Source organism: Alligator sinensis, unplaced genomic scaffold, assembly GCF_000455745.1.
Source record: "Alligator sinensis unplaced genomic scaffold, ASM45574v1 scaffold707_1, whole genome shotgun sequence".
In the NCBI taxonomy this organism is placed as follows: domain Eukaryota; kingdom Metazoa; phylum Chordata; order Crocodylia; family Alligatoridae; genus Alligator; species Alligator sinensis.
Window position 1 is genome coordinate 1,312,897 of NW_005842065.1, and position 14,458 is coordinate 1,327,354.

The following is a 14,458-nucleotide window of genomic DNA, read 5'->3' on the forward strand; positions in this document are numbered from 1 at the left end:
GGGGGCGGCGCGGGGCCGACGCTAGAGGGCGACCTCCCCCATCCCCAGCAGCGCAGCTACTCACCCCTTCCGGCACTGCCTCCCCTGCCTCTTTCGACTGCGTCATCACCCCGCGCCGCTGCTGTCATCGGCGCCCGTTGAATCCTCCACGTGTATTGCAGCACGTGGGGAGTTGCTCAGCGGCGGGAAGCGGGGGGAGGACGCCTGGGCTCCTCTGTAAGTGGAGACTACGGAGTGATCGAGAGGATGATCTCTGCTCACAGCCCGGATCCAGCTGGGACTATGTCAGCCCCCGTGGGTTGAAGCCCCGGCTCCGTGAGATGGGTTTAGAAAGGAGAGGCCGGCATCGAGGGCTCTGGAGACGCTAAAGGGAAAAGAGAGCCTAGGGGGATTTGTTCTTTGCCATCTCTTACCAGGCACCGACATGGGTTTGTTGCCTGGAGTGGGGAAGCCGGGGCTTAACAGGGACACAAGACAGGTCTTCATCCTGTGCCTCATTACAGCGTGGAGCTCGTAGCCACCAGATGTGGAAGCTGAGAGTTCAGCCAGATTCAAAGAGGGGCTGGACACGTTCTTGGAGGAAAGGGCATCAGTAGCTTTTGAGCATGGGTGGGCCTTTGAATCAGAACTCCCTAGAACAGCAGTTGCCCAAATGGCGTTGTAGGGGTGGGGGGCTGTGGGTTGGAAGTAAGGGGCCATGCTGAGCAAATAGGGCCATAAATGGGTTCATGTTGAAGAAGTTTGGGAAGCACTGCCCTAGACCTTAAATGCTGGAGGCTACAAGTGGGAGAGCAATAGGGAGAAAAAACCCAGGCCACACCTTGTTCGCTCTTCCTTTCAGCATCTGTTCTCTGCTGCTGTATCACACGGGCCTATTTGCCACTTTAGGGGTTTGTGGACTAAAGGCCCACCATGGGAAACTATAAGCCTTCCACAGGGAGGGAGGCTACTGAGAAAATGGCAATTGATTGCTTGGGACAACTGAAGACCTAATGGATGGGAGCAAATGTCAGATGTTTAAAACTGGTGTGCCAAGGAGGGACACAGCAGAGCCCACTGTGTGACACAGGAGACTGGGCAAGGAGCTAGGGTCTGCCCCAGTAAATGGCAGTTTTAATGTTATAGTGAAGAGAAAGTCAGGTATGTATTATCAACTAGCTCTCATCAGACAAGAATAAGGGTCACCACATGAAACTGGTAGGTCATCAGTTTAAAACTAACACAAGGCAGTTCTTTCTCACCCAGCACATCAATAAAAAGGGTGGACCTCATTGCCACCAGTTGTGGTGGAAGCTGAGTCTTTAGCTACATTCACCAAGGGTCTGCCCATGGTCTTAAAGGGGCATCAGTACCTATTGAGCACAAAAGTGAGGGGCAGGACCTCTGAATCACAACTTTCTAGACCTTAAAATTTGGAGAATAGAAGTGGGAGAGGAACAGTGGACAAAACCCTGGGCAGACCCAGTTCATTCTCCCTTCTAGTGTCCGCTCTCTGCTCCAGTGTGACACAGGAGACAGGGCAAGATGGAGTTAGGGTTTGACTCAGGGAATGGCAGGTCTGATGTTCTTGGATCTAGGTGCACAGGGTTGGGCTGGAGCTGGATCATACCCCTGGACCAACCGTGTGCTCCTTGGGTCAGGTTGAGTGCCACAAATCTGTGGGAATCCAGCTCTTGGAATGGGACTGGGGTCCCATGGCCACTGCTTGTTCAGAGAGGGGCACTCAGCATCCCCTACAGAGAGGGACTGGCTCCTTTGAGGCTGCCAGGTGCAGCCAGGCTGTTCTCTAGCCCCTGGTGCAGTGAGACAGCACTTGTCTCTGAAGTCTTGGTGTGAGCTGTGAACAGCGCTACCATCTGACAGGGGTCCTGAGGGTGCAGCTTGGACACGGCAGGACTAAGTCACAAGCCACAGCAGGGAAAACTCATCTTAGGTTCCCATCAGTCACTCCCTGAGCTGCTTCTCCAAAGGGCAATGGATTCCCAAAGCATCCAGGGAACCTCTTCTTCTTCCCACTGCCAGTGGGTGTAGCTGCCACTGCCTTGAGACCCTCATCCCCTTCTGGAGCTTGAACCCAAGAGTCCTGACCTATTGTTGGTGTCATGGGGCAGATCACAGCACCCAGCTGGGTAAGGACACTAGAGCCTTTCTGTTTTATCCCTGCACGTCTGGGCTGCCCCAGGGAGCAGATGAGGGGGCATTGACCTGAGGATTGGGTGTCATGGCCTTTGCTGCAAGTCAGGGAAGAGCATGAAACCAGTTTAACAGCTGCTAGAAATAGGAGGCCACGGGAGGCAGCCAAGGGCTGGCTCCGGGCCAGATACGCCCCCTTCTCCAGCCAGGATAGCACTGCAGGTTGATTGGTACTAGGGGCTTTGAATACCCAGAGGGGGTAGGGCGCTAATGGGGCAGGTGACAGGAAGGAGGGGATCTGTAAGGAGCCCCCAGAGCTCCAGCCCAGCTGATTTACACTGGCTGGGAGTTGGGATTCCTGGGTTCTGCTCAAATCCCCACCAGGTTCCTGGGCCTTCGAGCTTGGATCTGGGCACCTTGTGATCACACTGTGGGGAAATTCACGCTGTCTGGCCAACAGTGATTTGGCCAAGTGAATCTCTGCCCCCTGTATTCCCAGTCCCAGCTGCGCCATGCCTCAGTTTCTCCAGTGCAGAGGCAGAGGTCATCCTGCTGGCTTTTCAAAAGGGGCAGGGAAGCTGTGTCCAAAAAGCACAAAGTGTTACTGGCTGGGCAGGTTTCAGGTTTCACCAGCTGCCAGGCATGTAGTGGCCATGGACAAACCTTAATCTCCACTGGCTGGTCGGTGCCAAGGCAGCTTTAGGGCTGTGGCTGTGGCAGCAGATATCTTCAGGTTAGGACCAGCATAGGAGCCAGCTCTAGGTTCCCTTCCTTCCTCTACTCGTTGCAAAGGGACCTTCAGCAGGTCTGCTGGGCCACTGCGGGGGCCTCTGACATCGCCCAACTGGGGATGAGTAGTACGCGACCAAGGCCTGTGCTGTGTGCTCAAAGTCCCTTTGCTTTAGAAGCTGGAGCTGGGTAATGAAATTGGTGGGTGGAGTAATAGTGACTTACAGCTGGCAGCTCCCTGTCAGAGCCCCCTCATCCTACCAGTGGTCATCTCCTAGCATGGCTCTGCTCCCCCAGGCTGGGGAAAAACAGCCTGCCCCTGTCAGGGTAGTGTTCAGCCAGGGCTCCTCCATGCAACCCTTTCCTGGCAGCTATGTATGCCACCTTCAGGCAGCGCAGAGCTCCCAGCCAGGCAGACCAGAGATGGTTTGGTGCCCCCTTCCCTGCCCCTCCTCTACAAGAGCCGGTCTGGCCTCTTTCCTAGCTTCAAAATCAGTGCTGGAACACACTCCCAAAGAGACCTTGTGCTCCCCGGACTGGCTCCAGATGTGACATGGACCAGGAATCAGAGGCCTCTCGTGCCTTGGGGATGTCATCAGGAAAGGAGCAGCCCCCATGCCCCATTCCTGGTGGCTGCATGAGGTTCCTGCTTCTCCCTGCTCCTCCACCCAGGAGCACAGGTAATAGAGGCTTTTGGGAAGCCATTAGAGCCCACGCCTGGCTAGCACATAGGACTCCTGGGCTGGAGAATACAATATACACTTTAATTTACATGTCTCCAAGCAGATCGGAGGAAGACGCTTCCTCTCATCCTCCTCCCCCCACATAAGGCAACAGTGAACAATGATAAACCTCCAGGGGGCAGGACCTGGGTGGGGGGGATGAACTACACAAGGGCCAAGCTTTATATATAAAAAAAAAAAAGCTGTCATGAAAGATTTCTCCCCACCCCACCCCGTCATGGACCCCACTTTGGCTCTGGGCTTCACCATTTCTTCTTGTGCTCATCCATGGAGACGCCTCCTGGCCCCAGTGCCACCACCAGCAGCAGCCCACCGATGACTGACATGGTCTGGAAAAAGTCATACTTGAGGAAATCGTGGAGGGGCCGGGCAGGGGATACGGTCCAGAAAGCATTCTGCACCAGGTTGATCACCAAGAGCCACACGACCAGTGTCAGGGCGGCCAGCTTGGTCTTGAAGCCGATGGCCACCAGGATGATCAGAGCCATGCCGAAGATGTCCTGGAAGATCTGGGGCAGGGGAGGAGGTAGGAAATCAGGAGTGGCAGAGCCAGCCAGAAAACCCAGGAGTCTGGGTGCCGCCCCAGAGGACATGCTTAGGTGGCAAGAGAGCCCAGGTGTCCTGATTTCTCAGTGCCAAAGCAACTGCTTCCCAGATGAGGAAAGCAACTTGGGGCATCTCTGCCCTGTCGTCTTCAAAACCAATTCCTCCTAGAGTTGTGATGCCAAACCTTTTGGCCTTATGGGCCAGATGAGTGGTGTGGGCCCAGATTGGATCCCATGTTCCAGGATCAGGCCCACACCACCTCTGGCCCCATTTCAGGATCAGGTCCCCAGGGACCCATGCTGCCTCTGCCCAGCCCCGTGTGCTGGGTTTTGGACCTGCGCTGCCTCTGCCCAGCCCAGCCTGGAAGCAGCAGAGATTGAGGTGATGCTCTGTGCTGATCTCCCAAGGACAGGATCCTGCTACTCCCTTGGTGGGGCAACTGTCCCTACCCCGCATCTGCTCTGCTGCTCTGCAGGGTAATATCCAACAGCCCCTTCAAAGCCAGGGCAAGGCCTGGAGGCTGGAGCATGTGGATGCGTTTTGGGGAGGGAAAGGAATAGCCCCTTTGGGCCCCGGCCTTGGAGGCTACTCACAGTGAAGGCGCCGAGCTCAAGGTGCAGCAGAGTCATGAACATGAGCACCAGCAGCACCCGCCCACCCAGCTGCATGTACTGGCGTGGTGAGATGTCATCCACGGTTGGGACGCCAGCAAACATGGACTTGCCCTCAGAGCGCGACTCGGCCAGCAGCAGCAGCAGCCCACCACCCAGCGCAAGGTTCCTGGGAATGGCAAAGTAGGGGGAGAGCATTGGCCAAGGGTAGGCACCAGGGTTGTTCCCTTGCCCATCACTTTCAGAGCCCACACAAAGACGATAGAGAAGAACTAGAGAAGGTCCAGAGAAGCATCTTCACAGACAGGCTTGCTAATCTAGTGAAGAGGGTTTTAAACTAGGTTTGCTGAGGGATGGAGACCAAGCCCCTAAGGTAAGTGATGAAGAGCAAGCAGGAGAGGGCAACAGGGGAGGTCACCTTCTTCTTCCTGAGAAAATTGGGCAATTAGTTACCTCAGGTGTCTGTACATGAATACATGGAGCCTGGGAAACAAGCAGGAAAAACGAAGTCCTCAAATCACAGAACTATGACAGGACCGGAATAGTAGAAACTTGGTGGGATAGCTTGCATGACTGGAGCACTGTCATCCTCATGGACGATTATGAGCTGTTCAGGAAGCACAGACAAGGGAGAAGAGAGGAGGAGTTTTGCTGTATGACTGCTCAGAGCTCCAGTATGAAACTGGATATAGGCCTGTCAAAAGTCTCTGAGTTAGGGTCAGAGGGAAGAGCAACATGGGTGATGTTGTGGTGGGTGTGTGGTGTAAACCACCAGACCAGGAGGAAGTGGTGGATGAGGCTTTCTTCAGACAGCTAGCAGAAGTTTCCCTATCACAGGCCCTGGTTCTCATGGGGGACTTCAATCACCCTGACACCTGCTGGGAAGGCAATACAGCAGTGCACAGGCAATCCCGAAAGTTTTTTGGAGTGTGCTGGGGACAACTTCATCATGCAAGTATTGGAGAGACCAGCTAGGGCAATGCTCTTCTTGACCTGGAGCTCACAACAGCGAAGAATTGGTGGGGGATGTAGTAGTGGATGGCAACCTGGGCAGCAGTGACCATGAAATGATGGAGTTCAGGTTCCTGAGGAAAGGAAGGAAGGAGAGCAGCCAAGTACAAACTCTGGACTTCAGATAAGCAGACTGTGACTCACTCAAGGAACTGATGAGCAAGATCCCTTAGGAGGCCAGTCTGTGGGGAAAAGGAGTCCAGGAAAGCTGGCTGTACTTTAAAAGAAACCTTATTGAGGGCACAGGAAGTAACTATCCTGATGCGCAGGAAGACTAGCAAGTACAGCAGAAGACCAGCTTGGCTTTGTAGGGAACTCTTCAGTGAGCTAAAACACAAAAAGGAAGCTTACAAGTGGAAAGTTGGATAAACAACTAGGGAGAAATATAAGGATATTGTGCAGGCATGCAGGGATGAAATCAGGAAGGCCAAAGCACAACTGGAGTTGCATCTACCAAGGGATGTGAAGGATAACAAGGAGGGTTTCTACAATTATGTTAGCAACAAGAGGAAGATCAGGGAAAGCGTGGGTCCCTTAGTGAATGTGGGAGGCAACCTAGTGCCAGATGAGGTGGAAAAGGCTAAAGTACTCAATGCCTTTTTCACCTTACTCTTTATAGGCAAGGTCAGCTCCCAGACTACTGCACCTGGCAGCAGTTTGGAGAAAAGGTAAGCAGCCAAAACTAGCACAGAACTATTTAGCACAGGGACTATTTAAAAAAGTTGGATATGTACAAGTCCATGGGGCTGGATGGAATGCACATGAGGGTGCTGGGGAGTTGGCTGATGCGACTGCAGAGCCACTGGCCATCATCTTTGAAAACTCATGATGATTAGAAGACATCATGGATGATTGGAAAAGGGCAAATATAGTGCCTATCTTTAAGGAAGGGAAGGATTCAGGTGATGACAAACTCATGCTAAACTGGGGCCTACTCACAAGTTAAAATCCAAAATACTGATGCTAACTGCATAGTGCAAGAGGATGCGAGTTCATGGCTAGGCCATCTGAGAAGAAATAATGAGGCAGCCCTTCTGGCTTATCTTACTAGACTCATGAGGATTTCAAGTAGGCTTCTAGTTGTCTGGTATGTAACTGTGTGAAATGTCTATCCTTGATTAATTAGTATGGTAAATATTTCTTTTGCAATTAACTCATGTTATTTACAGAAACAGTCATTCTCCATATGTGATAGATGTCTCCTCCTGATTTACTTCTGTATTGGCTAGTGGTTTACCTTGATTTTCCAAGGACACTCCCCAAAACCTTGTGTTTTCCTGGTTGTTAGTTTCTTGACAACTCAGAAGAAGTGGATAACCTCTTGTCACTGAGGAAAGTAATTCATTCAAATTGGAACTTTCTGAGAACCAATAATGAGCAGTTTGATTAACAGGATTTTCCTGTCAATTACTGCTTGGGAATCTTTTTTGATTTATACAACTAAAAGAAAGCTTTGAAGATGCTGGACTAAGGGTGTAAGAATGAAGCGAAAACAGCTAACAGCGGGTATGCTTCAAGAGTGAGAAATCTCTCTGACACCAACTGCTGCTGTGCCCCAGCTATCTCGAGAAGCTAGAAGAAACAGACTGTCTCTCTTGTTGCCTGTTTGGTGAGAAATCATCACCGTATACCTAATTACTGGACTTTGCTTTGGTTTGGGCTCATATGACTTTGAATACTTGTAGTAAATAAAGCCTTGCTGTCATTCATTGAATGAGGTGTCATGCCAATTCCTAAGCTAGTCCAGAATCCTAGGTTTTTATTAGCTAACGCAGGGAACTACAAACCAGTCAGCCTTACCTTAGTCCCTGGAAAAATCATGGAGCAGGTCCTCAAGCAATCCATTTCTAAGCACTTGGAAGAGAAGGTGATTTGGATCAGTCAGCATGAATTGATCATGGGCAAGTCATGCTTAACCAGCTTGACTGCCTTCTATGAGATCACTGGCTCTGTGGATGCGGGGAGAGCAGTGGACATGATATACCTGGACTTTAGCAAGGCTTTTGATATGGTCTCCCACAATATTCTTGCCGGTAAGCTAAGGAAGTACGGGTTGGATGAATGGACTGTAAGGTGGATAGAAAACTGGCTGGATCATCGGGCTCAGAAGGTAGCAGTCAATGACCTGATGTCTAATTGGCAGCTGGTGTCAAGTGGAGCGCTCCAGGGGTTGGTCCCAGGGCCAGTTTTGTTCAATATCTTCATCAGTGACCTGGAAGATGGGATGGATTGCACCCTCAGCAAAGTTCATGGATTACACCAAACTGGGGAGAACAGTGGATATGCTACGGGGTAGGGCTAGGATTCAGAGAGACCTTGACAAATTGAAGGACTGGGCCAAAAGAAAAGAAATCTCATGAGGTTCAACAAGGACAAATGCAAAGTGAACAAATCCCATGCGCTGGTACAGGTTAGGGACCAAGTGCCTAAGCAGCAACTCTGCAGAAAAGGACCTGGGGGTTACAGTGGACAATAAGCTGAATATGAGTCAACAGTTTGCCCTTGATTCATAGATATAGGGCCAGAAGGGACCTTGCAGATCTTCTAGTCTGACCCCCTGCCCTGGGCAGGAGAGAAAACTAGGGTCAAATGACCCCAGCTAGGTAATCGTCAAGCCTCCTCTTAAAGACCCCCCAAGGTAGGAGCCAGCACCACTTCCCTTGGAAGTTGGTTCCAGATCCTAACTGCCCTGACTGTGAAGTAGTGCCTTCTAATGTCTAGTCTGAACCTACTCTCCAACAACATATGGCCGTTATTCCTTGTTATTCCGGGAGGTGCTCGGGGGAACAAGGTCTCTCCCATTCCCCGCTGGTCCCCCCTGGTAAGTTTATAGATGGCCACCAGATTCCCTCTCAGCCTTCTCTTGTGCAGGCTGAACAGGTTCAGGTCCCGAATCCTCTCTTTGTAGGGCCTGCCCTGCTGCCCCCTGACCATGCGAGTGGCCCTCCTCTGGACTCTCTCCATGCTGTCCACATCCCTCCTGAAGTGCGGCGCCCAGAACTGGGCACAGTACTCCAACTGTGGCCCGACCAATGTCGCACAGAGGGGGAGGATCACCTCTTTGGACCTGCTCGTGATGCATCTATGGATGCATGACAAGGTGCAGTTAGCCTTACTGACCGCGTCCTTGGAATCGATAATGACTCCAAGATCTCTTTCTGCCACTGCTTTCAAGAAGAGAGTTCCCCAGCATATAGGTATGCTGCTGGTTCTTACTGCCCAAGTGCAGCACCCTGCACTTGTCAGTATTGAATCCCATCCTATCCTTATTTGCCCACCCCTGTAACCTGTCCAGGTCCAGCTGTATCCTGTCCCTCCCTTCTAGTGTGCCCACCTCACCCAAAATCTTGGTGTCGTCTGTGAATTTAAACAGGGTGCTTTTCACCCCCTCGTCCACGTCGCTAATAAAGAAAGTGAACAGTGCGGGCCCAAAGACCGAGCCCTGGGGGACTCCACTGCTCACATCCCTCCAGGTCAAACATGATGCATCCACCACCACTCTAAGTGTGGCCCCTCAGCCAATTTGCTATCCATCTGACTGTGTAGGCATCATGAAGAAGGCTAGCGACATACTGGACTGCATTAGTAGGAGCATTGCCAGCAGATCAAGAGAAGTGATTCTTCCCCTCTTTAGTACTGGTGAGGCCGCATCTGGAGTCTGTGTCCAGTTGTGCCTCCTACTACAGAAAGATGTGGCCAAATTGGAAAGAGTCCAGCGGAGGGCAATGAAAATGGTTTGGGGGCTGGGGAACATGACTTCTGAGGAGAGGCTGAGGGAACTGGGCTTATTTAGTCTGCAGAAGAGAAGACTGAGTGGGGATTTAATAGCAACCTTCAACTACCTGAAGGGTGCTTCCAAAGAGGATGGAGCAAGATTGTTTTCAGTGGTGGCAAATAACAGAAAAAGGAGCAATGGGCTCAAGTTGCAGCAAGGGAAATGTAGATCAGATATTAGGAAGAAATTTCTCACTAGGGGGGTAGTAAAGCAATGGGACAGGTTACCCAGAGAGGTGGTGGAATCTCTAGACAAACCTTGGCTGGGATATAGTTGGGGACAGTCCTGCTTTGACCAAGGAGCTGAACTAGATGGCCACCTAAGGTCCCTTCCAATCCCAATTTTTTGATTTTAAGGATGAAGAGTGGCATAGAGGGGCTTGCAAACACAAAATGGAAGTATGGGCAGTCCTCAACTTACGACTTTGAATTACAACAAATGGCACTTAAGAAGTTTATAAGTTGACCCCCTGTTTTGACCTTCCGACATGGGTTTCAACTTTATGATGCTCGATACAGCTGTGTCCGGCTGGTAAGTCTCATGTGGTGGAAGGGGAGGGGGAAAGGAAGGGGTGTGGGGGAGCAGATAAAGGCTCCCTGCAGTGAAGGAGAGGTTGGGGAAAGTTGCTTGTCTGGCAGCTCCCGCTGCTTGTCTGGGAGGGCGGGGGGTGCCCTCCTGCCACTCACCCAGCTGGGGCGGGGCCGCTGTGCAGCCTCCAGACAAGTGGTGCACAGTGCCAGAAGCCACCCCTACCCCCCACAACGAACCACGGCTCCGTCCCACACCTGCCCTGCCAGACGGGCACATACCCCACCCCGTGCCCTGCTACTGCTTGTCCAGCTGGGGTAGGGCAAACATGGGACAGAGCTGCAGCTTGCCGGAGGAGGGGGCAGTTCCTGCTACTGCGTGCCGCTTGTCTGGAGACACTGCAGCAGCCCCATCCTGCACCCATCCCACCCTGGCTGGGTGAGCAGTGGGAGGGCATAACCCCTACTCCCAGTACAGCCTGGTGCAGCCCTGGCCTCGCCCTGATCCGGGGGCATACGTTCCCCCCATGCCCTCCTGGATGAGCGGCAGGAGCCGCTAGATGAGCATCTTGCCCCAGCCCCAACTCCAATCCCCTCCCTCCACCAGACCAGACTTACCAGCTGGACGCAGCATCAAGCGTTGTAAAGGAACCAATCCCCCATTTATGACATTGTTCTGATGGGAAAATTGGTTCCGAGTTATGATATTTCAACTTAATATGCCGTTTTCTGGAACGAATTGCATCATAAAAGTCTGAGGACTGCCTGTATCAGGATGCTCCTTTATAAACCCAAGGCGTATCCAAACCTGGAAGACTGCACCCAGGTCTGGTCCCCACACCTCAGAGAGGACACAGAAGAAGTAGAGATGGTCAGCAATGATGATCTGTGATACGGAAGGGCTTCCATGCGAGGAGAGAGTAACAGGCCAGGCCTGTTCAGTTTAGAAGAGATGTTTGAGGTGGAGGGGGGAAGAAAAGGGTTTACAAAATACTAAATGGCAAAGAAAGTCACTAAGGATTTATTATTGATTGTCTCTCACCAGATAAAAATGAGGGGTCACAGCATGAAACTAGTAGGCTGTTAAATTTAAAATGAACACAAGACATTGTTTTTCACCCAGTGCATCATGCAAGTGTGGAACTCGTTGCCATCAGATGCAGTGGAAGCTGAGAGTTTAGCCAGATTCACAAAGGGATTTGTCATAATCTTGCAGGAAAGGGGCATTGGTATTGAGCACAGGAATGATTGGCACAGCCTCTGAATCAGAACTTCCTATACCTTAAATGCTGGAGGCTGCAGGTGAGAGAGGAACAGGGGAGAAAAGTCCTGGTCCAATCCAATGGTCAGACCAAGTAAACAGTAGGTCTGATGTTCTTCCATCACAAGAAGCTGAGTAAATCTCAGTATGAGATGACTGTGGGGTGTGTGTGTGTGTGTATGTGCACATGTGTGTATACCAGCACAATCACCAGCGTGTGTGCACACATGCACTATTCACGGAGAGGCCCGCTTCCAGAGCTCATGGGCAGCACAGCGCAGACTATGTGCAGGGCTCTATGCTCTTCAAGATATGGACCAGTTAGAAAGAGTCCCCCTGCTTTATCTGGGGCAGCTCTGGGGCTTTTGGTGCCTGAGGTCAATGGACCTTTGTAGCCAAACTGACTGTGTAGTTTGAGGAAAGAGGCTGGATGAGGACATGTCTGGGTTAGTTTGGATGGGGATAATCTTGCCTCCAAGGGGGTTGGGCTGGATATAACCTCTGGATGAGGCCCTGCTCCATGATTTAATGAATGATGAGAGGCTTGAAGAACAGGACCAATGAGGAGAGGCTGGAACACCTTGGCTGCTTGGGTCTGGAGAAGAGAAGATTGAAGTGGGGATTTGATCACAGGCCACAAATCCTTGAAGGAGGGGTGCAAGGGGGATGAAGATCGATTCTTGTCTGTGGCCACCGAGGACAGGACTAAGAGCAATGGTCTCCAATGGCAGCAGAGGAAACTGAGGCTGGAGATGAGGAGGAACTTTCTGGCTATGAGGTGGCTCGAGCATTGGAATAGGCTGCTCAGAGAAACAGTAGTCTCCATTCCTGGCAATGCCCAAGAACAGGCTGAACGGACACCAGGCTGAGCTGGTTTAATTTAGGCTAATGCTTTCTTGAGCCGGGGGCTGGATGAGATGCTACCTGTGGACCTTACCAGCCTGATTGCTCTGATTCTATGAGCCCAAGACACCAGAGATCCCTTTAGAAACACAGGACGTGGCTCCACCTTGTTCCCTCTGTTCTGTAGCCACTCTGCTGCTGGCATCACTCACCTCATAAGGAATTTGAGGTCCCAGAGAATACTGTAGGCAATTGTCTGCAAGACAGAAACAACCCAGGCTGAGCCCTGTGTCACAGATGTAGCCTCATCCCAGGGCTTTGCACCCTGGCAGCCCCTTGGCAAGCAGGGGCCATTGGAGCCTCTTTTTAAGAGGAGGGGATGCTGGAGCCTGGAGGGGAGAATTGAGCTGGGCCAGAATAACTCCTAGCCAGCTATGCAGTGCAGCAGCAACCCCCACCCAAGTCTTCCCAGGCGTTATCACCACTACCCTGCACCCAGGGAACCCCTGAAGGAATCTCCAGCCCATCTGGGACCCACCTGCATGAAGATAATCCCAAAGAGGCCGAAGCAGGCATAAGGGACATACTTCCTGGCCAGGACCAGCACACAGCCAGCTGTGGAGAGACGCAGAGGCTCTGAACTGCTGGCACTGCACTGGGCTAGACGAGCCCGAGCCAGCCCTCTTTTCTTTCCAGAGCAGTGCCCTGAACCAGACCTGCCCTCATGTGCCAGCCCAGCTCCCATGAGGGCTCTCACCCAGCTGTCCAGCCATGTTGACGAGCACAAAGAGTGTGGCCAGGATGGGGCCGCTGCCCCATGAGATGTTGATGTAATCCCGCTGCTCATCCCACTGGAACCACATGCGGATCCCGTCCTCCAGGAAGGTGCTGATCAGGCAGAGGTGGGCCAGGTGAGGGAGGTAGCGCTTGGTCACCCGGAGGAACTGTGGGTGTGGGGTGGGGGCGGTGTTAGGGGTGGAAAGGCGGTGGGCCTGGCAGGGCCAGCAGATCAGCATGGTTCATTCCCTACTGCCTCAGGCAGCTGCATCTTCCAGGCCCTTAGGCTTATAAAGCAGCAGCCTGTGGCAGGCAGGGGAAAAGACATTTCCGGCCTGCCTAGAGTTCTGAGCAGCTCTGGGTCACAGGCTTCCATTCCGTATTATAGATGGGAAAACTGAGGCAGGAGTGGCACTAGCTGTCAGGGGTTCCCTCTGCCTTTCTCCAACCACTGGACCATGATCCCTGCCAAAACAGGGAAGCCTGATTCCCCAGAGCAGGGGCCAGGGTGGAGAGGGATGAACCAGGCTCCATGAAGCCACAACCCCCAGTTCTAAACCCAGAGCAGTCACTGGCTCCTTTGTGCTATGCCTCAGTTTCCCCATCCACAACAGAGTTCCAGATCCCCCTCTAAATGGGCAGGGAGGAGGTGGGGGGAGGGGCAATACCTTGCCCCCCCCCCCGGGACTGCTCTCCCATGCACCCCTGCACCCTGCTGCATCTACGTGTGGGGGGGAAGGGGGAGCAAGTGGCAGAGTTCCAAGGGCTCCACACACCCCCTGGGCCGGGGGGGGAATTGGGGCGTGCCTTCCTCTTCTTTATGGGTTGTCCCCCTCTGGGGGGGACAGAGCTATAGGCAAGGCCTCTTCCTTCCCTTCAATTTCCTATCTCCATAGGGCCGGAAGGGCAAAAGCAGGTGGTAGATCTATTTTGGATACAAGCCCCCCCCATTTTAAGTGGTATGCCCCCAGCCCCTTTGCTCTGGTGCCAGGGGCAAGTAAGTGGTGCAGCCCCGCCTGGGAGTAGGCGGTACGTCCCTCAGTCCCAGATGGAAGGTAGGTAGTGGCACATGCCACCCCCGCAGGAATAGGTGGCACGTCCCGGTCCTCAGTGGGACTCCCCTTTTGGGGAAGGTGGTAGATCCCATCCCTCCATTGCACCCGGGGGGCGGGGGGATGGACCGAACCATTTCCCACCTGGAGGGGGGGCACGTGGCTCCCCGCCCCCTCCCAGCATGGGGCGGGCCTAGAGGCCGCTGCCTCCCTTTCCTCTCCGAGCCCTCTACCCCTCACCTGGTCGGCCAGGTCCTCGGCAGCCCCCATCAAATCACTGGGCGCCATGGTCGGCTCCAGCCCGGCCTCTCGGTCTCCACAGAGGCCGAGGGAAGGAGGCGGCGTGGCCACAGGGCAGCCACTCACGGGGCCGGTCCTGTCCCCTCCCATTCGCCCCGCCTCTATAGGGGGGGTCACGTGGCCTTTTCGCCGCCATGGCTAACGAGGGAC

At 53.0% G+C, this 14,458-nt stretch overlaps 2 protein-coding genes across 3 annotated transcripts in view; both read right to left on the bottom strand.

Annotated features, from left to right (window-relative positions):
* The window catches only part of CCDC130 (coiled-coil domain containing 130), a 7,048-nt gene extending 6,910 nt beyond the window's left edge, over window positions 1-138 (bottom strand). For both annotated transcript variants that reach the window (XM_025203820.1, XM_006023405.3), the window contains exon 1: window positions 65-138. The gene's annotated coding sequence lies outside the window, so the exon portion shown is untranslated. The remainder of the gene's footprint in view (window positions 1-64) is intronic.
* A 3,467-nt stretch (window positions 139-3,605) lies between these two features.
* Window positions 3,606-14,399, bottom strand: LOC102375362 (surfeit locus protein 4-like). The gene is made up of 6 exons (XM_006023406.3): window positions 14,249-14,399; window positions 12,937-13,123; window positions 12,718-12,794; window positions 12,392-12,435; window positions 4,745-4,931; window positions 3,606-4,114 (listed from the first exon to the last, which is right to left on the bottom strand). The coding sequence occupies exons 1-6, from the start codon at window positions 14,396-14,398 to the stop codon at window positions 3,848-3,850; spliced, it is 912 nt and encodes a 303-aa protein (XP_006023468.2). The 5' UTR covers window position 14,399; the 3' UTR covers window positions 3,606-3,847.
* Window positions 14,400-14,458: the final 59 nt, after the last annotated feature.

Bases quoted from the DNA above. Each gene is read 5' to 3' on its own strand.
- LOC102375362 (XM_006023406.3), bottom strand. From the start codon at position 14,398: ATGGGAGGGGACAGGACCGGCCCCGTGAGTGGCTGCCCTGTGGCCACG. The intron at 12,795-12,936 runs GTGAGAGCCCTC...GTCTCTCCACAG, and splicing joins CAACATGGCTGGACAGCTGG to CTGGCTGTGTGCTGGTCCTG. The intron at 4,115-4,744 runs GTGAGTAGCCTC...CCCCTGCCCCAG, and splicing joins TTGAGCTCGGCGCCTTCACT to ATCTTCCAGGACATCTTCGG.